The sequence below is a fragment of the Gopherus evgoodei genome, chromosome 5 (genome assembly GCF_007399415.2).
Source record: "Gopherus evgoodei ecotype Sinaloan lineage chromosome 5, rGopEvg1_v1.p, whole genome shotgun sequence".
Classification (NCBI taxonomy): Eukaryota; Metazoa; Chordata; order Testudines; family Testudinidae; genus Gopherus; species Gopherus evgoodei.
This window is the reverse complement of record NC_044326.1, coordinates 18,585,394-18,611,169: the sequence shown is the minus strand read 5'-3', so window position 1 is coordinate 18,611,169 and position 25,776 is coordinate 18,585,394. Positions and strand designations below refer to the sequence as shown.

Sequence of the window (25,776 nt, the reverse complement as noted above, 5' to 3'; positions counted from 1 at the left end):
CACCTGCTCTATACATTACAGGACAAAGACAGACACCTAGAGGGGCAGGAGGAAGAAGTTGCAGTCCTGTTCCCCAACCATCTCAGTTGCAGAAGACATCCCTCTCAAGATAAAAATATTTATCCCACCCAAGACAAAAATATTTGAATGCATCTATGAAGAGAAGGACAAGACACACTTAGGACTCTTAGGCCATGGCTACACTGGCACTTTACAGTGCTGCAACTTTCGCGCTCAGGGGTGTGAAAAAACACCCCCCTGAGCGCTGCAGGATACAGCGCTGTAAAGCCTCAGTGTAATCAGTGCTGCAGCGCGGCTCCCAGCGCTGCAAGCTACACCCGTAAGGGATGTGGTTTACGTGCAGCGCTAGGAGAGCTCTCTCCCAGTGCTGGCGCTCCGACTACACTCACACTTCAAAGCGCTGCAGCGGCAGCGCTTTGAAATTTCAAGTGTAGCCATACCCTTAGTGGTATACACAAGTCCATAAAGAAACCTTCTCAATTTCCTGGAAGAACTAATGAGGACTGCCCAATAGTACTGGATTCTCCCTAACTCCTTGTCCTGTTACTTCAATCTCCATATATAGAATGCAAGTTATACAATAGTACTTGATCTAATGGCCTACATGAAAACCATGGGATTGTCCTGGAAGTTTCTGCACCTACACATGCAACTGGACATACATTTAAACCAATCTTCAGCCCAGGAGTAGATATGGGAGACGTTGCCAACATATTACTTTCCTGGTCTCACCACCACCTCATGTAGGCAAAATCAGAGCCTTCCTTCCTATTCATTAGCACAGTGAACAACCCAACCTTGCCTACTCCCAGAGACTCTCCAGGTTTTCAACTTAACCTAAGAGAACAAGCCACACAAATACAAGGGCAAAGTGTCAATAAGTTAGCTCAGCAGTCCAATCACATGATGTCCATTACTACTGATACCAGCCCACACCCCGAGATAATTATGGTTCACAAGATGAAGTGTCCAAGCAGAAAGAGCGCCAGTGGTGCAAATCACATTCTGAATCCATTTGCCAGCAGCACAAATCTCTCCTACAGGAATGCACCACTCCAATAAAGGATACAAAACAAGTATCCTATTCCTCCACATCAACCCAGCAGAGTCACATCCAGTAGAGCTATTCCATGTTGTGAACCAGCTCTTATCAAACCAAACTGCACAGCTCAGACACCAGACCCAAGCATGGGCTGATGTTGAGAGCTGTCAGCATACTTCATTATGAGATCAACTGAACATGTATGGTGACAATCAGTAACAAGAATTCCACCCGAGATCCGAGTATTATCCACCAAATCACCCTTACTGAGTTTGGCCTCATCACACATTTCAAAACTCAAGCACCCAGGAAAGTTTTAGAGCCACAGTTTGTGAATGAGATCCATGCCCCTCCTTTCTAGTAAAAACTAGCATAGAATAACTATGCCCACTATCAATTGAAATAGTCAATGCCTTCCCTTCAGAGAAGCCCACCTACCAAACTCCTTGAAAAACACAATAAGTGGCCCAATATTCAAGCAGCCATCACTTCATCTTGAAGTTTACGCCACAATAATTGAGGGCCAATTTCCAAAGCATAAAATAATTATGAGCGAATTCAGCCAGGAAGAAGAATTTAATAAAAAACTTGAGTGATAATTGGGAATCATGTAAGAACACCTTACTTGTACAAAAAGCCACAATCTCACTAGGCTGTGCTGGTTAAAAAAATGAACCTGATTTAGAGCGGAAGCAAAGGCAGCTATAAAAAATAAGATACAAGACATGGAAGAAAGAGGAAGTTGATAGTAATCAATATAATTCTGAAGTTAGGAATTGCAGAAAACTGACAAGGAAGCAAAGGGATACAAGGAGAAATTAATGGCCAGCAAAGTTAAGGACAAGGAGCTTTTTAAAATATTAGGAACAAAAAGAATGGCATTGATCCATTACTAGATGGAAATGGCAGAATCATCAATAGTAATGTAAAAAAGACAAATATTTCTGGTTTGTATTTGGGGAAAAACATAATATAGCCTCATCATATGGTGATGAGAACACACTTTTGATTCCACTGTTACCTCTGGATAATGTTAAACAGAAACTACTAAAACTGGACATCTTAAATCACCTGGTCCAGATAACTTGCATTCAAGGGTTTTAAAAGAGCTGGATCAGTAGCTCGCTGGATCATTAATGTTGATTTTCAGTAAGTCTTGGAGCATTGGGGAAGATCCAGAAGACTGGAAGAAAGCTAATGTTGGGTCAATTTTTCTAAAGGGTTCATGGGATGACCTGGATAATTATAGGCCTGTGAGCCTGACATTGATGCTGGACGAGATTGATGCTGGAATGGCTGATACAGGATTCTATTAATAAAATAAAGGATGGTAATGGAGATAATCAACATAGGTTTATGGATATTATTAGGTCCTGTCAAATTAACTTGATTTTTTAAAATAAAGTTACAGGTTTGGTTGACAAGATAATAGTGTTCTGTAAGTCATCTGACTTGGTACCACATATTTTGATTAAAAACTAGAGCGATATAAAATTAACAAAGCACACAAACGAATTATAAATTTGCTAACTGATCTCAAAATATAATTGTAAACAGGGAACCATCATCAAGTGCATGCATGTCCACTGGGGTCCCGAAGGGATTGGTTTTAACCATATGCTTTTTCACATTTTGATCGCTGACCTGAAAGAAACTGATAAAAAGTTTGCATATTTAAAAAAAAATTAGGGAAGTGGTAAATAATGAAGAGGATAGGTCACTGATACAAAGTCTGGATTGCTTGATAAACTATGCACAAGCAAACAAAATCTGCTTTAATACTGTTAAATGGAAACGTATACATCTAGGAACAAAGAAGGTAGACCATATTTATAGAATGCGGGACTATCGTGAGAAGCAGTGACTCAAAGAGATTTGGGAGCGGTGCTGCAGTCAGTTGAACATGAGATTCCAATGTGATGCTGTGATCGGAAGAGCTACTGCAAGCCTGGGATACATAATCAGGGAAAACTTCAGTAGGAGTAGAGAAGTTATTTCACCGCTGTATTTGGCACTTGCAGCGATGTCCTGGTGCCTGTCCTGCCCTCATCCACAAGAGCTAAGAATTCTGGCTTTGAGTCTGGTGGGACAAGGTCCAAAAAATTGGACATTGCACCCCATGAATTAAAGTTATATCGGCTAAGGATCGCTACTGGTTTTCAGTCTGAAGCTGGAGCCCTTCAGTGAAGTATATCTTCTTCCTAAAGAGGTCCAGCTTCTTCGCATCCTGAGCTCGAGGAGTAGCTCCTTGCCTCTCCTTTTCATTGACAACCGCAACAAATAGTCATAGCCTTTGGAGGGCATGAAGTACTTTCTCTCGACTCTTTTAGCTGTGGGAGCCAGAGAGGCTGGCATTTGCCAGAGTTTTTGCATTCTCCTGAATGGTTTTAATCAGGGGAAAGGCCACCCTGATAGGTCTTGCTGGAGATAAAATGTCCACTGTTGGGCCTGATACCTCAGTGTTTTCTTCCATCTGTATGCTGAGGTTCTGAGCAATCCGCCTCAGCAGTTTAAGGTGGGCTCTGCTGTCAGGAGGGGGAGGCCCCGAAAATGCTCCTGCCACCGCCTCATCTGGAGACAATGATGATGAGGAACCCCGAACTAGGGAGGGCCCCTCCTGCCCATCCGGTTCCTCAAAATGCTTCAGCTCCACCCCCAAATTGGAGTCCGCATCTGTGCTGGCCACGGTACTGGCCATTGTGCTGGCTGCAGTGCCTTCCACAGCACTGATCGTAGCCGCAGTGCCAGACAGGGTGCCTGGTGTGATGCCAGCTCTGTTGTCAGTGCCAGGCATGGTACGATTGTGGTGCTAGCGGTAGTAGCAGCGGCTGACACTCAAGAGAGATCCCTGGATGAAGTCTCTCTCTCAGAGCATGCCAAGGCGGACCCCTGTGACTGATGGTAAGCCTACAGGGTCCAGAAGGGCCACTGAGTCTGCATCTGAGCTGGTACTTCCATTGTGGTGGTCATGGTACCAGGGGGAAGGTTTGAGTCATCCCCGCAATCTGAGAGTGCCAGCAGCTACGGTGCTGGCTTCCATGGAGCACATACGAGTCTGTGTCCGATTCAGACTCCCAGTAGTCTGCGCAGAGAGACTATAGCGGCATTGTGCCCGTTGATGCCAGGGCAATGAAGATCATTGCCAAGTCATGGCCACCTTGCCCCTGGACTGCACAGGTAGCCTCTGTGTTGTCTGGGGCCTTGGGGCTGGTGTAGTGCCTCTGTGATTAGGAGAGTAAGGACCCGTTGGAGTTATCAGGGTGAAGGCAACCTCATAAGTCTCAGGTGTGGAAGGGAGTTCAAAATCCTCCACCTGGGTCTCCTTCAGTGGCACCAGATTTAATGATCCCTCCCATGGGCCTGGAGTCAACGGTGATGGCTGTTGAGCAGGAGGGGAGGTTTGTTCTTGCAAGTGTCGCCCTCCCTTGGGTGGTTCCTGTTCCCTTGCTCGGGAGGGGGAGCACCTCCTGTCCATCTTCCTATGCTTCTTCCTTGGGACAAGAAACTGTGATCGGTGCCGTGACTGTCACCGTGCCGCGAAGATCAGTGCTGGGGAGTGCCGGTGCCAAGGGTCTCTGACCCCAGAGTCCTTCCACAGCACCTCCTGGATCAAAGCTGGCACACTGTGCACCAATGCTGAGGAGCCCAGTGCAGTCTCCATGGGGCTCGACTCGGACTGAGGGCGCAGCGCTGCTTCCATTAGCATTAACTTTAACCTGTGGTCCTTCTCTTTCTTCGTGCAGGGACAAAACCTCCTACAGATCTTACACCTGTCCATTTGATGGGACTCCTCCAAGCACTTTAGACAAGCCGAGTATGGGTTGCCCTTGGGCACAGGCTTTTAGCAAATCCCACAAGACTTAAACCCCTGGGAACGAGATATGTCCCAGGCCTGGGAAACAGGGGAGGGAAAACACCCCCCAGTACCCTGACCTCAAATATTTAACTAACTACAAACAACTTCTTAAACTGTCTATTTAGAGAAATACTATGCTAGAAGATTGCTCAAGAAAACAAGACAAAACCCTCCAACGACCATCACTGGCAGTAAGAAGGAACTGGGGAGACAGCAGGTTGACAGGGCCCTATATACGGCGCCATGAAGGCACGACTCCAAGGGATGCAGAGCCAACCCGACAGATGCTGCTAGGGGAAAAACCTTCTGACGACTGCGCATGCAGCATGTGCACACCTAACTGGAATCGATATGAGCAAGCACTCGAAGAAAAACTTTTCAGACTTTATGAATTTAATAGTCTTAGACCCAAAATAGGTCTCCACTCTCCATCTTTCTTTTGTACAAAGTACTTTGACTAGAACTCCTTTCATCTGTGAGGAGCTGGGACCGGCTCTGTCACTCCTAATTGAAGGAGAAAGTCTATTTCCTCTCTCAGAAAAGGCTCGTGAGAGGCATCCATAAACAGGGACAAGGAAGGGAGTGATGTAAAGTGGATAGTGTATCCAAGTGTTAGGACATCTATGACCCACTTGTCTGCAGTGATCTGCCTCCAAGCATGATGGAAATGAGGAAGAATGTCACTAAAAGGGGTGAGGTGGGCAAAGGGTTGCAGCTGCTCAACTAGAGAGAGAATCTGAACCCTCCACGACCAATCAAAACTATTGTTTTGATGATGATGACTGGGTACATGTGGAAGGAAGGTGAGAAACACTCTCCCTCTGGAACTTCTCTCTCCTCCTGGTGGGATTCAGTGGATCTGTAAAATCCAAAGAACTGAGCCAGGTGAACTTTCCAGGCTGTTTGTGACTGCTATACCCAGAGATCTTAACATGGCTCTGGAGTTTTTCAGTGAAGCATGTGAAGAGATTTGTTCACAGTTTCTGCAAAAAGCTTTCAATCAAAGGGGATGTCATCAGTGGTATTCTGAAGCTCCCTCAGGAACCCTGAGAGTTGGAGCCATGATACCCTACGCATAACCACGACCGTAGAGACAGACTTGGCAGTGGTGTCTGTAGCAACTACAGACACTTAAAGAGACATCCTGACTAATAACTGACCCTCCAAAATGAAAGCCTGAAATTGTTCCTTCTGTTTCTGTGGAAGACCATGAATTTATTATAGTTTGTGAAACTGTATTTGGCCATAAACACTGATGGTGTGAGATCCAAAATTGAAGCGTTGTGGAAGAACATGACTTCTGTCCAAAGAGGTCTGTATGCTTTTGGTCCTTGTCATAAGGGGCACACTTGGAGTAGTGTTGATTACCCTGTTCATTCACTGAACCACTACCAGAGATTTAGGTAGGGGGTGGGAGAATAAAAATTTGGAGTCCTTGGAGGGGACATATTTTTTATCTGTCTGTTTGCAAGTTGATGGAACAGTAACAGGCGTTTGCCAAACTGTCTTTCCTGGGTCCAGGAGTACTTCATTAATGCATAGCACAAGTCTAATGGTATTCCTGACTGCAAAATGTCAAGCAATTTGTGTTGCAAATCCTTGGCCTCTTCAAGAGGTATTTGAAGAGACTGTCAGCTACCTGCTTTATAAGATCCTGAAACTTACACAGATTATTGATCATGGATTCTGGTGGAGGCATGACTGCCTCATCTGGAGATGAAGAAGAGACAGGAGTATGAGGCGGCTTCATGTGCCTACGCTCAAACATCTCCTTTTGTTGCAGAACTGGCTGGGGAGAAAATGGCTAAACATCTAACCTCATGTGTTAGAGCCAGTGATCTGGTAAACTGCAGTCAGTATGCAGCCCAGGGATCCCAGTATAGCCATTGAGGGCCCAGGTGGGAGACACGTGGCATCCAGGATTGGTCCCACCACCCTTGGTGTCAAGCATCAGGGTCTCTCTTATGGGAGTCAATGAATGAGTTCCTGTATGGATATGTAGGCGAATCCTCCATGGAGATGGATGAGACTGAAGAAAGGTCTTCCCCTTCTTCAGTGTCCTCCAACAGAAGGTAGCCATCAGCAGAAGAGAATGGAGAGTCTGACAATACCGAAGGGTGATGGTAGATTGGACACTGGGGTCTCAGTACCAAGAGGCATTCAGTACCCATGAACTGAGGAGATTCTGGTTTATCTACCACTGATAAGTTCTTTGAGTATCTGAATTCCTGCAGCAATGAGTGAATGATCGGAACCGACATAGTAGCGTGCCTGGCAATGGAAGCAGATGGTACTGTAGATTTTAAGCATACTGAAGAAGGAGCAATGGTATCTGATGCTTCAGTTTGCATAGTACTGAGGGTCCTGACTAGGGAGGTACTGATGACTGAGTCATGCTTGATCGTACCAGTCTGGATGACTGCTTATCCTTGCCCTTCTTGCCCCTCTTAGACAGAATGGGGGGAATGGAGGATCCCCAACAGGGCAAGCATGATGAATCCAGTGGGTGTTGCACCAGGCCTCAGGGTGTAGGGAACTATTGGCTCCTCTGCAGCTGTAAACGAGGATAATGCCACAAATGTAGACCGCCTCTTTAGGTACTTGTAGAAGCAGTGAAGGATGGGCAGACCCTGTGCTTCTTCCAAATCCTCTGAGAAAGGAAACTCAGATCCTGGTTCCATTGGCAGTACCATCGGAACTGGTGGAAGTGTGTGGACCACTGGAGGATGTGGTGAAGGCTGTCTTGACTGTGGTATGTGTTGGGTGGAAGATCTGATGTCCCCAGAGGTGGATGGGAGTAGAAGGCATGGAGATCACAGGGCAAACAGTTCGTGGCCCTCTGGCACTTTCACAGCCAACCTGGTGTTAATGGCACCCTTTCTGTAGCCAGAGGGTGGACTTCCCCAGAGCCAACAGGTCTCATACCTTACTGGAAACCAACACTGACAATGTGCATGGCTTGGTACCTGATACCAGCAGATCCGCCGGTACGTGCATTTTTTTTTGTCATGTTTGCGTTTCTTGAAGTGCGCTGCTACCCCATGGCTGGAACTCATGGGAAGGTGAGTCTCCCTTCTTCTGTTTAGAGGAAGACTTAATGTCCTGCTTGTGTGAATTCTTCCTTACCTCTTGACCGACCCTGCATGAGATCCATAATGGTGGTATCACTGGAGCTGGACTCTATCTTCAGAGCCAGATACACATTCCTGGCTATCTCAGGCCGATGTATGGGCGGGGTTTCCTGACCTGGGTCTGACTGAGGTCTCATGGCAACTTTCATGAAGTGCTTCTTGAGGTGGAGAGCCTGGCCTTCTTGGGTATGACTTGGAAAGGACTGGCAGACTCTGCACCAGGATGAAATATCGGCTTTGCCCAAGCAGTAGAACCAGCACTGATGTTCATCGTTGATCAACAAGGAAAACTGGTAGAAGGTGCAGATTTTCAAGCCTGAGATCTTTGGCATAGTCCAGTACCCATGCATAGTGCGGGGTGGAGGGTTTAAAAGTAAACAGATTCGCCCTAGAAGTCTCAAATCAACTCTAAATAACTACTAAAATGAGTAAAAACTACGTAAAAACAGCTAAATATTACAAAAAATAACTATACATACAGGTACCTATCAAATTCATAGTCCATTTTGTCAATTTTATGGTCAAAGGATTTTAAAAATAGTCAAATTCATGGTTTCATATGTTTACATCTGAAATTTCAGTGTTGTAACTGTGAGGATCCTGACCCAAAAGGGAGTTGTGGGGTTGGTCGCAAAGATGTTGTAGGGGGTGGTCATGTGATTGCTGCCTTTATTTCTGTGCTGCCTTTGAAGCTGGGCTCTGAAGGTAGTACAGCCAGAGCACTTCCTGAAGGGAGGGTACATAGAGGTGGCTCTGATCTCCCCTTGAGAGCAGCCATGCAGGGGAAGAGGAAGTCTCATTCCTCTCCAGCCCCCCACCCAGACTAGTACTTGGCCCCCAATGCACGGTAGGAAGCCCCAGATGGATGCCCCAACCCTGTCCCTCTTCTTCCCCTACAATAGTCAGATTTCACAGTCTGTGATGCATTTTTCATGGCTATGAATTTGGCAGGGCCCTATATACACACACACACACTATACTCTTTTAAAGGTGCATCATACACAGGAGGATATGAATAGCGCTGACCCAGACCATGTGATGGTGAGAAGGAACTGGATATGTGGTCGGTACACCCTGCCCTTTGTCACCTCAGACGAAACCATGAGGCAAAGCAAGGGTGCATGCGCGGACTGACAGACACTACTTCTTTTAAATTCTCCAGCTCCGGACACATGGTGTGCATACGTAAACCCTCAGTGGAATACAATTGGGACCATCACTCCAAGACGAACTGCTTTATTTGAAAGGGGGCTTTTGTTTTTAATAGGTTTCTGACCGAAAGAGCATTCAAAGAGTAGTAATCCAGATGCTCCTAACTAACTGAAGACTATTTCACCCCATTATTAAAAACTTCCAAAACCCAACTGGCTTTCTGTAAATGTAAAAATGGTTATAATATTGGAGTATAATGGATTTCAAAACCATTTGGTTGCTAAGATATTCTAGGCAGACTTCGTAGCAACATCTAGAGAATTACGGTTGCTCAACAATTTCCTTTACAAATCAGTTTTCAGATATGTATAACTTTGCTGAACTTTAACCGTCTGGTCAAACTCTCATGTTCCTTCAGGATGATTTTTTAAGTATCAGCAAACTAAGTTGTTTCCAAAAGAGAGGGTAAGGGAAAAATAAATAAATTTTCCCAATGTTAATTTCTTCCTTACTGTTTCCTTGGAGAGCCTTCATGTTTTGGAAAAGGAACTTGAAATCTGACCTGGGGAATAATTCTGAAGTCAGAGGAGTGCTTTTGTTATCATGTTGAAAAATTTAACCAGATTTGTTCAAGTTATAAACCTCAGGGGGATGATAAAAAAATCATAGTTTACACATACTAAGTAGAACTTTTGCTTGCCATTAAAAGCTCTGAAGATTTCAACTGTACTGAGCATGCTGCCATCTCCTCAGAGCTTCCTACAGACCCACTGCCATGGCATTCCCTAAACTGCTCTACATGGTACACAAACAAAGCAACAGCTGCTAAATATCTTTTGGTCTATGGGAAGGTGGGCTCTGCTGGGAATCAGATCAGCAGCTATAGTCTCTGCTCTTCCACTGACTTGCTATTAACCTCATTCACGTTACCGCCTATATTACTGGGCAAACCCACATACCCTAACCTTAAGAGGAAGGAAAGTAACATGTCTCCCTGCCATTTTACAGAGGCTGCACAAGGGGATTTCTAGCACAGCTGGAAATAGAAATCAGAGGTCTAATATGGCAGACCCAAGTCTCATCCCCTCATCAGAATGAATGTGCCAAATCTATATGCTTGACTAGGCTGTCTGTAAGCACTAGAGCATTCTCCTCTCCACACAGAGAACCACCACTATCTACTACTGTTAGCAGTCCTTCAGCTTAAATGGTAGAGATCTATAAAGGTCCTGGATTCATGCATTGGTGAGGACCCATACTGCAGTTGGTCAATATGGATCCACACAGTGGAATTTGTGTTTCACTTTTTTTAAAGCTTAGGAAATAACTGTGAATGCTGGGCCTGCTCTGACCTATGACCTTATATGTTGCTATGCAGAACAGCTGTGCAAGAGACGTCCGCTGATTCTTAGAACAGCGGATGAAATACGCTATAACTGAACAGGATGCGCTTAACCGCAAACCGCAAGACAAAATGTAATTAGCATAAGAAGCGCTGTTGACGTGTTTGTCTGTATTTCTAAATCGCATAAAAGACGCTCGGGGACACACATTCGGGGCGAGCCACATTGGGGTACCTGATCCTCGGTGAAGGACGTGCCAATCGTGGTCTCTGCCCGGTCCACGGACCGTAAGGAAATCGCAGTTAACTGGTAGCCGTGAGAATCTCGAAATCCTTGGAGACAAGGCCTAAGCTCAGACAGACACATCCCCACCATGGGAGATCTGCCTTGAGTGGCGGTCAAGAGCCCAAGTGAGCGGGATTGGAAAGGGTCTCGAGACACATCCCCACCAAGGGAGATCTCGCATTGATCCCGGACCACCCTAGAGAGTATCCGGTTCCACCAGAGGCGTCAGACGATTGGGGATACAGGCAAAACAGGGGCAACAGTGGACTCAGCTTTGCTGCGTTTAAGCCATTCAAAGAGTAAAAGCCTGTTGCGATAACGGAACATATATAAGCGCTTATTCTAAAAAGATAAGGTTATTACTAAAACGTACGGCCTGATCAGCTGTGACAATAGATTGCTGCTAAGTATTGTAATACTAGTTATCGTTTAAATATTATTGGAAGAATAAATAATAAAAAATTGTTTTTATTATAATTAAGCCTCTCGAAGTGTCAATCCTAAGAAAGAACTTGTGTGGAAGCAGCCAGCCGCTTAAGGGCTACCCCTCATTGGATATAAGAGGAGGCTCATGGCTGGGCCACAACTAAAAGTGGTGTCTCCACAGGAAAAATAGCGGTGCAATAACATTTAAAAAACTGTAACAAAATGTTACAATAATATAATAAAGACTATTACATCAGAGAATACATTATTTGTCCTAGAGGACACCTGCCTCATTCAGTGCACAGAATAAACAGAATGAGGAAGAGGGTTGCAGGAAGAGACAATGTTCAAGTGTTTAATGCAATAGCCTAGGACCCAAGTAGCTAGGTTTATTTCTGGCTCCATCAGACTTCCTATGGGATGCTGGGCAAGACTATTATTTAAACACAAGATCATCCTTACTCCAGAAGGGTGTAAGGAGGGCCTTTGTCCACATCCCATTAGACTACAGACTTTGGACAATTGTTGAGAGATTCATTTATTTATTTAGGGAAAGGCTGCAATTTCCCTTCCCTCCTAGGTAGCGAGGAAGAACATTTGGGGAATTGGAAGACAAGGGAACAAGTAGTGTTGAGTAAATCCACTTACTTATGGGGAATGGGTGGGTTAAGGATAAACAGAAAGCCAGAAAGGTACTTGGGAACATAAGTTTATGCATTAAAAATAAATGTAAAGAGGAACTAACAACGACTAGATAAAAGATCACTAGAGGATAAATATTTAAACATAAATTAACAAAAAACAGCACTAGGATAATGGCACTAACAAAACCACTTTATTTTACATTCTATTCTGTCCTTATCCTCATCGCCACTTTTTGTCTATGTCTTTAGACGACAAGTTCTTCGAGGCAGGGATTAGCTTCTTAAATATCTGAGGACTATCTCATAGGTTTTGGCTGCCATCTTAAAAAAATATAACTTACTTTTCAGATGTTCTTCAGCTAAGAGAAAGAAGATACTCTATACATGTGAAAAACAGAACACGAATAGAACAACACTTACACTTATTCACGCAACAAAAAACTAACCTCATCTCTGTGCTTCTGACAAAAGACCAAAAACTGAGACACGGCATCTCCCTTCCTGCTTCGTGGAGTGGATGCTGCAGCTTTCTTTTTACTGATGGGAGAGCCTATTCCTCTTTTGGCTTCTCCTTGTTCAAATGCCTTCTGGGGAGTAGTATTCTTAGTCCCTGACTGACCACTTTCTTGTGTGCCATTAGTCGCAAGCAATTTTGATGTCCTCCTCCTTCTCTTGCTAGGAATGCCAGACTCTTTCATCGATTTCAGACTTTGACTGGTTTCTTCATTCGAGTAAGATGACTCATCTATTTCTTCCAATGGTTCCACAGCAATACCAGCCTCCTTTGCAACTCGAGGATTAAGATGAGGTCTGTCCCTAATGTAGATAAAGGTGAACTTGGCTTTCCGTTCTTCCACTGTCATGCCTAGTGCTTCAGTGGCTTGCTTAATGCCCATCTCCCACTGAGGCCGTAGTTTCCCGGAAACAGGCTTTAACATCTGCAAGAAAAATATAAGCCAGTTTGAGTTGTTTACCTTTTATTACAGAACATCAGTAATAATTAAAAACAATTAGAAGAAGATTAAGTGTACAGTATGTCTATATTGCAAATATTCCAGTGAAATCTGTATGAATGGTCCTGATATAAAGGAAGAACTATTAAACAAATCTTTCTGTGCGTGAATCAGTGACATTTGCCAATTTGCAAAAAGTAATGAGCACTCACTGAGCCATCATGTATTCTATGTTTTTAAATGTGAAATGCAAAACTAAACGATGCTATAAAACAAGCAGTCATGAAAGCTCTCTAGATTGTTTTAGAAATGTCATCTGATACCTAACCATTGGAGAGAAACAAAGTAAAAAGCCTGCAAAAAAATGGGAGGGGGGTTGGGGGGGGAAGGAGGTGTTGTAGCCTCTTACCTTTATTTTCTCAGCTTTAAGGAGGGCTTGTTTTGCACTTTCCTGGCATAATTGTTCAAACTGTTGTTCTCCTTTGAATGACACAAGGCTCTTCTCAAATATCCAAGCTCGTTCTGGGGCATCGCCAAAAAACTGTACATGATACTGACGAAAACTCTTTTTTTGTCCTGAAAATTTAACAGTAAGTTTATACAAGTTACTGGGTTGGTTCTGGTTTTAGCATTTTACATACCTTTCACACTTTGAAATCCTTCAGCAAATTGCAGTATGCAGAGCAATGACAAATACTTTTTGTCCAGTTTTCCTTCTAAAAATCTAATAGATTGACATTTCTCAGTAAACTAATCTATGAAGCTTCATGTAAAAGGAATGACTCCAATTGCTATGTTAATCCAAAGAGAACCCACAGATGGAAGGAACAACAGTATGATCATCGTGCTGTTTATTTTGGAAAGAGGAATGTTGGTCTTATGCTTAAGACACCAAAAATCAGTTTCTTCTGATATAAACCAGGTGTTAATTTTAAGATTAATTTAGAGGATCTAAACGGGGATTGGAAAGGCTCTTTCTTTTGCCTTCCACAATAAAATGTTTTGTTTAAGAAATAAATAAATAAGGTAGTATAAATTTAACTAGAGAAAAAAAAAGCTGAATTATTGTATTGGATAGAAAGTTTCTCCCTTCACCCAGATGCCACACAAATCTTTTGTTGAAGTGAAGTTAAGTTTGCAGGCTTTGGGAAGAAGACAGGTAAACAATGATTCAGATAAATTCCAAGACCAGCTTGGGGATTAATTTTGGGTGAAGTTTCACTATCGCTTTATCTCTCTGGATTGTTGTGTAAAGAGAATCAAACAAACTGCTATAATTCACTCGCTCTTCTGTCCAACAGGATGGCTACTAGGAGACTGCCTTCAGAGTAAGATGATGAAGTGTTCTGAAAGATCCTCAAAGAGAGGCTCCAGGAGCCTCAGGAGAACTATACTGAGATCCTAGACAGAAGTAGCTTCTCTAATTGATGGGTAAGTATGGAAGATCCCTTTCAGAAACTTGGACACCTCTGGAAATTATTGGAAAAGACTGCACTAAGTGATGGCAAACAGATTACTACAAGATAGATCTTAATCAAACTAAATGAAAAGCCAGCTCTTTAAATGCAGTAAGTAGTTGAGGATCTTCAGTACAGACACCTACACTGGGTCCAGCCCCTGCTGAGCTGTCCATATTGAGAATCAATCCTATTTTGATAAGTAAGTCTTTCTGGTTGATTACTTCCTGCTCTGTATCAGGATTTCTTGGATTGACAGGGCATAGTCTCTGTCCATGGTACTTAACCAGCCAACACCTGTGCTGTGATTTGAGGTCTGGATGGCGTATCTGGCAGCAGTGTTGTGATATCAGATGTAGGCAGTCTGGGAGCTATATGGACGGTTAGATGGACACACATACTAGATCCATCTACCAAAACTGCCATGACCAGTAAGGAGTCATGAGGCTGATCTGTCTCACTTAATCTAGAATATCATACTGAGAAGCAGAGGAATCAGTGGAAAGGCATAAGGAGGCCTTGGGACCATTGAGAAAGGAGGAGTCCAGTAACAAATCCAGGCTCATGCTCCCTCTGGAACAAGAGTTCTGACATTTGGTATTGTTGTTGGTGACATACACGTCTACCCTGGAAGTTTCCCACTGAAGGAATATCTGTTCCAATGATGGACATCTGCGGTGACCATTCGTGATTGGTAACTGCATGCCTGCTCACAAAGTCTACCAAGTTGCCGCTATCTTGTGAGAGGTGAAGAGCCATAAGGGTTATCCCATTTCAGTGGCAGCATGATCAGAGCTCAATATCTTCCAGACCAAAAGAATGAAGAAAAGCATGCAGCTCCTTATTTATGTAGTGCATTGGGGACATATTAGCCACCAGTATCTCCACTGTGGAATTTGGGAGAAGTAGTAGTATGGCTATGCAAGCTAGCCAGATGGCCTTGAGCTTCAGGGCCTTTACATGAAGCTTCATGTCCTCTGTAGGCCAGGTCCTTTGCATTCATAGGTAGTCCAAGTGGGCTCTCCAACTTGTCCCTGACACAGCCATGATTAGTTACTATAAGGAAGGGAACCAACACTGCCACTCCTCCATGTATGTTCTTGGGTTCCTGCTACTACCTCAGTTTTGTGATGATGGGAAAAGGGAACCATGACATTTTTTGCTCATATACAGTGCTTCAGAGTATTGGACTTGATATAAGCCAGAGTCACAGGATGAAGCCTGACAAATGGCATACACACGGACATATGGCCCAAACAGTCCCAGATGCATCAGCACCATCATACTTGGGTTTACCTATCCCAATTAATAGAGATTGCATTAACAAGAACCTACCTTGGGAAGCTATGCTCTCACTGATGTGGAGCTGAAGACTCCTATGAACTATCATTTGTGATGAATAGGGTTAAGATTTTGTCATGGTTATTTTTAGTACAAGTCATGGACACGGGCAATAAACAAAAATTCATGGATGCCTGCGGAAGCGGGTGAGATGAGAGCTCAAGCCCCGCTGCAAGGGAACGGGGAGTCTCCAGGGCCCCTGTCATAAACATACCGTTAAGGGTTAATTCCACTTTAACCTGTAAAGGATTAAGAAGCTCACATAACCTAGCTGACACCTGACCAGAAGGACCAATAAAGGGACAGGATACTTTAAAATCTGGACAGGAAAAAAAAAGTATTTTGGCTGTGCGAGGTGTGTGCTTTTTGCCAGACACAGAGAAAGAAAAAGCTACCCCACTCCTATAGGGTAGTGAGTATTTAGAAAAGGAAGGTATAAGATTACTTTTATTTTCTATTTGTGACTTCTTTTGCAAAATAGAGGGAAGATAAAATTGGGTTCTTTGTGTAACTTTAAAGTTTGGCCCAGAGGGAAACCCTCTGTGTTTTGAATCTGTTTGTCTGTGAGATTATCTTGCATTTTAATCTTGCAGCTGTATTCCTTTCACCTTTTTCTCTAATTGAAATTCTTCTTTTAAGAACTTGATTGATTTTTCATTGTTTTAAGATCCAAGGGTTTTGGATCTGTGTTCACCAGGACTAACTGGTGAGGGTATACTCCCAAGCATACCCAGGAAAAGGCTGTAAGGACTTGAGGGGAGGGGGAAGACAAATTAGTCTCAAATCTGCCCAGGAAAGGGGGGATTAGGGACTTGAGAAATATTTGGGGAAAGGCTGAGTTCCAAGTGGTTCTCCCCTAAGATTTGGAACATGGTTGGTGGTGGCAGCTTACTGTTAACCAAAGCTGGTAAATAAGCTTAGAGGGTCTTTCATGCAGGTCCCCACATCTGTACCCTAAAGTTCAGAATGGGGAGAGAACACTGACAGCCCTCACCACCAAAAGGGCTCCGTTTGTAACAGGCTCTCATGAGAAGAGTTACTGAAAAAGGATGGGAAATGGGAGTGGATAGGATAAGGAGTAGAAACTGATATGGTAGCCTTGGTCAATGATGTCTACTACCCATTTGTCGGCTGTGATGGTCACCCAGGTCCTGTGGAAAGGGACAAGGTGGTTCATGAAGGTGGAAGCATGCTCTGGATTGGCACATGTGACTCGATGTTCCTCTCAAATGGTGTTAGGTTAATCACATGAAGTATTTAGATCTTTCTTTTGTGGGTAGTCTGGCTGTCAACCATGGGAGTACTACAGTGTCCTCTGTTCTTTGGTTAAAGAGCTCCATTCCATCAAAGGGTTGATCCTCTACTGTGGCTTCTACTTGCATGGTATGCCAGATACCTGAAGCCACAAGCCCCGGCTCATTTTGACAGCCATGGCCATCAATCTTGTAGCTGTGCCATATGTGTCCATAATTGTCTGCAAGGATGTTCCAGCAACAATCTGGACCTCTCTGATAACTTTCCTTTCCTGCAGGAGTTTTGACAGGGAGTGGATGACCCTCTCCCAAATGAAAAAGGGTTATTTTGCAAACATATCCTGATAGTTCACAGCCTGGAGCTGCATATGGCAAGAAATGTGCCTTGCATCCTAATAAGACCAGCTTCTTAAGATCATTGTCCTTACCTATGCCATTGGCGGACTTGGAATTTCCCTGCAGTGATAACACAGCCAGCAACCCTCAATTTGGATAGGTGCATAAGTTCTCAAAGTCCTTTGGAGGCATCAGGTATCTCTTCTCCACTCATTGGGAAGTGGGAGGAAGAATGGCAGGGGTTGCCACAGTCCTTTACCCAGTTCAAAGAACACATTGCTGATAAGAAAGGAGATCCTAGTCAGAGTTGTAGAGCTTGAGACGTCAAAAAACAACGGGACTTCTATATGAGTGTTGCTTCAACATCTGTGATATTCTCAGGGTGGGACAGGAGGTCCTGGAATGCTTTAAAGTTGTCAGTTGCTGGCATGAAGACTAATGCCTCATCTCATGATTAGCATGACTCCTTGGGTAGAGATGGGAGTTGCCATTGTCCTATTTGCCTCATGTTTGCAGAAGCTATTGTCTTACTCCAGTGTTGGTGGTACAGCCAATGATGACACTAAGGAATGATACTGCCTCATCTTTCTAGGTGCCTGTGAACCACATCTTGCTCCTAGACACTTGCAACAAAAGTAAGGCCAATATAGGAATACTGGCCTAGTTGAGGCTGGCTGGCCCAATGCCATTCATGGGTGGATGTCTCAGTTAGGATAGTCTACTGTGCTCCCTAGTGACTCTCTTCAAAGGTGGAAGAGGGAGCTCTACTAGACATTGGAGAAAAGGAGTGACTCAACAAGAGGAGTAGATCTCTTCTTCAAACTGCTGTCTCATATGGCGATACATTTCCAGTGCCAATCACCACTTCAGTGCAAAAGATGTCTCCACAGGGAACACTGAGTTCTCCAGGAAGTAATACAGCCCTCTGCAGGGCACAGTCATGGGAAATCAAGGTCAGTACCTATTCCTGGACCCCACGTGCTCCTCCAGTTTTTGTGGAGGATATAGGAAGAGTTTTGTTTCAAGTCCTCCTCCTGGGACTGTCCTTGTGGGGCTATGTTGAGGCTCCATCTGGCTCTGTCTCACCAAGTCACCTTTTCATGAGGCACTAGTGCTGACTTTATTGCCGTATCTGGCTTTATGACTGTACTCTTAGCATTTTCACTGACTGAACCTAGATTGTGATGCCTGCTTGAGGGAGTGCTAGCTGATGCTGTTTTTTTCAGCCTCACTTCAATTGCTAACAGGTGTACCATGAACATCCCCTGGATTTGCAGATCCTTGTGGACAAGGACTTATGCACAGACCACATAGCTGGCATGTGGCTCTCTCCTAGGTAGAAGAGATATCAACTATGTCCATCCTTAAAGGAACCAGTCCTTTGCAGAAAGGAAGGGTTTGAACCCTTAGGACTTAGAATCCACCACGAAGTGTGGTGGTTGGCACAAAGCATACGGCTCTGCTGTAAGAATGTATACAGAGGGTACTGATTTGTCCAATTGGAGGAAAAAGCAAATGGAAATGTGAAGGTAAAGTTCCTCCGCAGTAGATAAAATCAAGTTCAATTCTCTAAAGAGAACAGCAGGTCAGGCACTTGTTGTGCTCTTCCTCACTTACTGGGTGGCAAGAAGGAAGTTTGTGATCGCTCTGCTTTTTATGCTCTTACCCAGAAGCATGAGGTGACACAGGACATATGCACCCAAGAGAAACTGATCTCAGGTGCATGCACACCTACAGTGGAATCTGAGATTCACACTGAAAACACACTCAAAAATTTTCCTTCTTTACTGGCAAGATATCTCAGTACTCTGTTTAAATTTGAAATCTCTTTGTGCAAGAAAAAGGGCTAGTCCACCCTCCCTCCAATAATGTAAAATATAGGCCTCCAGCAGCCATTTGACATCACAGACAGGACTGGAAGGGACCTCGAGAGGTCATCTAGTCCAATCTCCTGCACTCATGGCAGGTCTAAGTATTATCTAGTCGCTCCCTGACAGGTGTTTGTCTAACCTGCTCTTAAAAACCTTCAGTAATGGAAATTCCACAACCTCCTAAGCAATTTATTCCAGTGCTTATCTACCCTGACAGAAAGTTTTTCCTAATGTCCAGCCTAAACTGCCCTTGCTGCAATTTAAGCCCATTGTCTCTTATTTTATCTTCGAAGGTTAACGAGAACAATTTTTTGCCCTCCTCCTTGTAACAACCTTTTATGTACTTGAAAACTTATGTCCCCTCTCAGTCTTCTTATCCAGACTAAACAATTTTTTCAGTCTTCCCTCAGAGGGCATCCTATACAATCTTGCAAAAACTTATGACCTATAGAAATGTTTCTACTGAGACGAATACTTTTCAAATATATTGTAATCAACTAAAAATTAGTCCTAGACACTAGATCTCAGCCTGGGAAGCATAGTAAACTAGGTTCTCTCTCCGCCTTTACATAACTTGCTGAACAGTAGCCAAAGTTTGAAAAAATTCTAACTCTGTTGAACCCTACAGTTTTGTGACATAATTCTGAAACTTGTTGTCCAATTCATTTTGAATTCCATAGATTTTTTTTTCTTTTTTTTAAACTTCAACTTGTTTTGAGATTGATAAAACTCTCTGGATTTTAGAGAAGACCCAAACTGGTCACTCCATAATGAAAAATGTAAGGGAAGAAACAAACCAGAAACTCTATCCTCCTAGAAGGCAGACAGGATTTCTTTTATTACTTCACTAGGAAAAGGAAGATTGTTTGATAAGAAAAGCTACAAGACAAAGCCTTAGCTATGTTCCTGCCCTGATGAAGAGCAGCAACACAATTATGCTGACACTAAAGAATTTATTCTGTTCACTGTTGATGTAACATAGGGAGTTGTAACTTCTCTTTGATTTAACTGAAAACACAAACATTAAAATATTGAAAACAAGTTTCAAACTTTAAGGTATACTGTGAATTTTCTCTCCTACTTCAGTCTTTTGTTTCTATTAATTCATTGTTATCAAAGGTTTTACCTTCATATTCTCTAACCTATTTTTCTAAATTTCCATTTAAATTAAGCTTCCCCAGAACATCACTTCTTTCCAATGAAACCTGATGTTACTAGCCAGTAAGAGGTAATTAACAAACAGCATAACCAAGTGCTGAAGCACAAAGGATTTTGGTTTATCAATTTATCTGAATGGACAAAATGAAGAAATGAAACTTCCAGAATGTAATGTCTCTATGTCCATGAAGATGTGTGAAGCAATGAAGACATACCTTTTAGTTTAGTGTAGGAATGAAGAAGAGGATCAGCTGAAACCATGCATGGCCACCAGGGGTAACCAGACACTTTAGACCACACTAAATCCCCTATATTGTACTTCAACACATGGATTTTGTCTTCTTTCACAGTACTTGGAATTGAATCTTTCTTAGCAGGAGTCTTTTAAAAAAGAAAACATACACTGTGTTACCATATTTCCCCTTTCAAAACTGTACCTTGATTAATTAATAGTATACGCATAACAAATACTAATTAATCAACTAACACAGCTTATAAAGTACATCTTTGAAGTGTGTGTGTGAGAGAGAGAGAGAGAGAGAGAGAGAGAGAGAGAGAGAGAGAGGCAGATTGGGGTGATAGCAGTGGGTTGTGACAAAAAATAGCATGGCAGAAGAGAAAGCAATAATGTTTGCCCAAAAGAGTAGTAAATGAATAGTATTTCACATGTATTAGAAAGGGGACTGAAAAAGATTTTTTTTAAAGTTGTTTGCTCTTTTGTTTGTTTCTCTTTCTTCCTTTCTGTATATAATAAAATATGAACTTTGGTTGGTTGTTGAATTATTATTTTTTAAACCTTTGAAATATCAGTAATGTCAAATTTGCTCTTTTCTGGTTTTAGTGGATGACCGCTGGGAAGTTCACTGTGAGCTCAAACACCTTAACTGAAGAGTATAAGACATGAAATCTTAAACAGTCTTTCTTTGTATAAAATGTTGTTCACTAAAGTTTAGTAAATATTAAGATAAGCATGTTAAATGAAGTTTAAACACTACTGTAGATTCTTCCAGCTGACATAGGACCTACATTTCTAAGCAAAACGAAAATGAGTATATTTCAGGTCTTCTTCATATGTCAGAACATCAAAATACAGCAAAAGGCTAGAGGTTTTTTTCCTTTTTGCTAGACACTTTTTGAAAAAATGCTTTCAACAGTAGAAGTAAAATCTTTAGAATTTTAGCTGGTCCCTCCCAAAGCTATTTATTTTAAATAATATGAGGAAAGCATAAATACTTCTGCTTTAAGGCTCTTTGTCAAGTTAACTGCAAAGCATTTAGAATAAACTAAAAACAATTTTCCCCCTGTAGCTATGACACACATACTAACAGGTTTGCCATATCATAGTATAGTCGAGTTATAATAAAGACAAAGATTCACACACCAGCATAAGTCATTACATGTTTTATTTCTACTGTGTCTAACTTTCACTTTATCCATAATACATTATTTGCCCGTATTCAATATCAACAGGCATGTAGATCTATAGCACATTTTCAAATCTAGCATTACAAGTAATTAAAGTTATATTTAAAAGAAACGCTACATTTTGAATCATCATTTCCAGTGGTCTGTTACTATTTAATTATGTAAAATGTGACATCATTAGCCTTTTCCAGCACCATTCCAACGTTCAGAAAGTGGACCAAAATGTCTAGATTCTAGGCTTTTACACTGTAGAACTGAGCAAAAAGGGAGAGAAGAGATGACATTATGAAGTATCTAGAGTGTTTAAAACAGAATTAAGAAGCCTAGTGTTTTGAGATGTAGTACAAATCAGGATATTCATAGAAGGTCAGATGAGAATAGTACCTCCTGGCTTTAAAAATCTATGACTAAGACATGATTTCCAAAACACAACAAACCTTAGCTACACCATCATGATTTTAGATTATGGTACTTTAAAACAAATCATTATTTAAAAAGTTATGTCTAGTTGTGAAATAATGCCTAAAGCTTATTTTTGAAAAGCTTTCCAGGGTTGAGAGGAGGGGAGCCCTTCTTGTGATGAATGGGATAGCTACTCATCTTCTAATTAAGCTTTTCTGAAGATCTCAGGACTAACTCTCTTGGGTTCATACCTCCAGGAAGAATTGTGTTCCCATTGCTCTCAAGCTTTTTGGCCTGTACGATGGCCCCAAGTGTTCCCTCCCACTGAGGATGCTTCAACTTCAGAAATCTCAGAAGACTTGGAACATTCCAGCAGATATTTTTCAAAAGTGAGAAATAAAAAGCTCTCCCTTACAGTTAAATACAACATGAAAAATTACATTAAAACCATGCATACAAAATTCCAAAGAACATGTTGGAAAGAGTTAATACCCAGAATACATAATTTCAACATTTGAAAGTAAGTGAATGAACAACAATTCTGAAAGATAACAGATACAATTCTCAAAAGCAACTGATTTACAAACCTAACACCCATTTGCAAAAATGACCAAAGTGCCTAATAATTAGGGCCCTACCAAATTCACAGTTCATTTGGTCAATTTCACAGTCATAGGAATTTAAAAATAGTACAATTCACAATTTCAGCTATTTAAATCTGAAATTTCACACTGTTGTAATTGTAGGCGTCCTGACCCAAAAAGGAGTTTGGGGGGGGTGTCACAAAGTTATTGTAGGAGGTGTTGTAGTACTGCTACTCTTACTTCTGCACTGCTGTTGGTGGTGGTGCTGCCTTCAGAGCTGAGCAGCTGGAGAGCAGCAGCTGCCAGCCAGGAGCCCAGTTCTGAAGACTGAGCCACCATCACCTAGAAGCGCAGAAGCTATGATGGCATAGTATGGTATTACCATCCTTACTTCTGCACTGCTGCCTGCAGAGCTAGGCCCTTAGGCAGCATCCGCCACTCCCCAGCTGCCCAGCAGTAAAGACAGTGCAGAAGTAAGGGTAGCAATACCATGCCCCTCCTACAATAACCTCATGATCCCCTTGCAACTCCCTTTTGGCTCAGAACCCCCAATTTGAGAAATGATGGTCACCCCTCTGCAAAATCTGTATAGAATAGGATAAAAGCCACAAAAGAGATGAGATTTCGTGGTCAGTGACACATTTTTCATGGTCTTGAATTTGGTAGGGCCCTAATATCAGAACTATGTGCTTTTGACAATTGTATGGGGTACCTCTGTAGTAAAATTACAAGATAGTTTGCCCTTCTTTAAAAGGCACCACGTGCAGAGGATTCTATGGCCTGGGTCTATACCAAAAATTTAGGTCAACATATTTATTGTGCTTAGATGTGTGAAAAATCTACATCCCTGAGTTCTGTAACTAAGTCAACCTAACCTCCAGGGTAGACACACTTAGGTCAATGGAAGAATGCTTCCGTAAACCTAGTTAATACTGCTTGGGGAGGCGGTGTTCCTACAGCAATGGAAAACCCTTTCCATCGCTGTAGGCTGCGTGTACACTATCTAGACTAGCTACAGTGCTGTAGTTATGCCACTAGTCCCAATACTATAAACACGGCCCTAGCCTTAGAGGAAAAAGTCACAAAAAAAAAAAAAGGTAAAAATCTTTATTTCTAGATTATTTAATTTGTACAGGAAAAATAATTCAAGTACTTTGACACAAATGTATCATCAAATTTCTTACAGGCATACAGCCAGCACATTAACAACTGAAGCAGAAGCAGCTTAAATTTGAGCAGTGTGTACGCCCTGTATTGTTAAGGAGATGGCTAAGGAGAAGGACCTGTGTAGAGTGAGAGACTACCAGAGATATTCTTCCCAGATTGATCTGATTGTTTTGCCTTTGAGAAGAGCAAAAAGTTAACACACCATTCTGGGATCAGACCATCTCCTTTCTCCCCTCCTCAAGTATCAGGACAAGTAGCATAGGTTCTCCTGTAGCTGACAAGTAAGGCACAATTTACTGCGCTGCTCATCTTCATCAATTATTTTCTTCCAATTATTTGAGTGAGTGCAGAAGAGACAGAACTCCTGAGAAAGATGTTACTGGCCTTTCTTACAGGACAAAATGCTTAGATGCCTCCCTTGGAGAAGGAGGGAAGAAGACAGCAGAAGAAACTTCTCTTCTGTTTTGGGATAGGATAAAAGTTACTAATCTTTCTGTAAGTGTTGTTCTTTCAGATTTGTTGCACACGTCCATCCCAAGCACTTTAGACAACTTGAGTGGTGATCACACATGGGCGTAAGTTTTGTGCATGATGCACATGGCTTGAAACCCAGAGATTGGGGCATGCCCCGGCCTGGGCACAAAGTCCCGAAAGGGGACTAACACACCACTACTAAAACTACCAACTATTTACAACAAGAGTTCGGAAAAAATCACTGAAAGAAACTGCCAAAGCACAAAAGAAGACTGTTCCAGCAACTGTCGTGAGTGGTAAGAAGGAACTGAAAGGGCACAAGGTCAATGGCACCACTTATTCTGGCGCATGAGCATAGACCTCTAGGGGGCAATAGAGCTGGCCCTATGGATACCACTGGGAGAAAAGATGCACACCTGACATGGAATGGACATGACCAAGCACTTGAATGATAATGAATTTTTCGAAGACCCTGAATGTCTGCGGCCGGACTGTGCAGGACTTGCCAAGAAGCATGGGGAAGGGAGGTCTGTGCCTGAACCCCCTGCTCAGTTTCCTCCGCTGCTCTCATCTGGCTGGTTGAGTAAAGTAACAGCCCATCTCCTCTGGCCTATACTGCCAGCACAGAGTCCCAGGAATTTCAAAGTTGCCTTCGGAGATCCTGAATAGTGTGTCATACCTCATGAGGGAGCCCTGTGGACTACAACCAAAAGCTCCTGCACACTTTTACTGCTGTCACCATTGATCCGACCACCCAATCAGCAGCGTTTGCGGCTGCTTGCAGAGAGATATGAGCCAGTCTTCCTCTCCTCAAATTAGGGAGGAGAGCTGTTTAGAGTCTTGGGGGAGTATGTCTTTGAATTATAACATGGACTCCCACATATTAAAATCATAACAACTCAACAAGGCTTGCTAATTCTCTATGAAGAGCTGCAGGCCCCCTGTGGATGTGGAATATGCTTTCTGTCTGAACAAGTCCAAATTCTTTGGATCCTTTGCTTTGGGCATAGAACCCACCTATCCTTGTCAATTTCTTTCTTTGGCGGCTGTTACAACCAGAGATCCCACCAGAGGATGCAAGAAAAGGAATTCATACCCTTTGAAAGGAACGAAATACTTGCACTCTTTGCACTTTGCTATCAGATGGAGGGAAGCTGGGGTTTACCACAGGGTCCTGATTGGGTCCATGATGGCTTCATTAAGTGATAGAGCCACTCCAGAGGGCCCCGCAGGTGACAATGTTCAGGAGACTATGTGTTGTCTCCATGACCACTTCTGCTTGGACATCCAAGTTCAAAGCTACCTGCTTTAACAATTCCTGGTAAGCCATGTGGTAGTCTTGTGGCGGGGGCAGTCCTGGTCTCATTATCACCTCGTCCAGAGAGGAGAACGAGAAGGCTAAAATTGGGAGGAGCCACTGTTGATTCCCTGACATGTGCAGGAGCCTGCAGGGCT

General features: G+C 42.9%; 1 protein-coding gene across 3 annotated transcripts in view; it reads right to left on the bottom strand.

Annotated features, from left to right (window-relative positions):
- The window catches only part of NSD2 (nuclear receptor binding SET domain protein 2), a 148,308-nt gene that overhangs the window by 73,418 nt on the left and 49,114 nt on the right, over positions 1–25,776 (bottom strand). For all 3 annotated transcript variants that reach the window (XM_030564596.1, XM_030564595.1, XM_030564597.1), the window contains 3 exons: positions 20,485–20,650; positions 13,263–13,429; positions 12,347–12,838 (listed from right to left, as the gene is read on the bottom strand). In XM_030564596.1, coding sequence (XP_030420456.1) covers positions 12,347–12,838; positions 13,263–13,429; positions 20,485–20,650 — 825 coding nt within the window. The remainder of the gene's footprint in view (positions 1–12,346; positions 12,839–13,262; positions 13,430–20,484; positions 20,651–25,776) is intronic.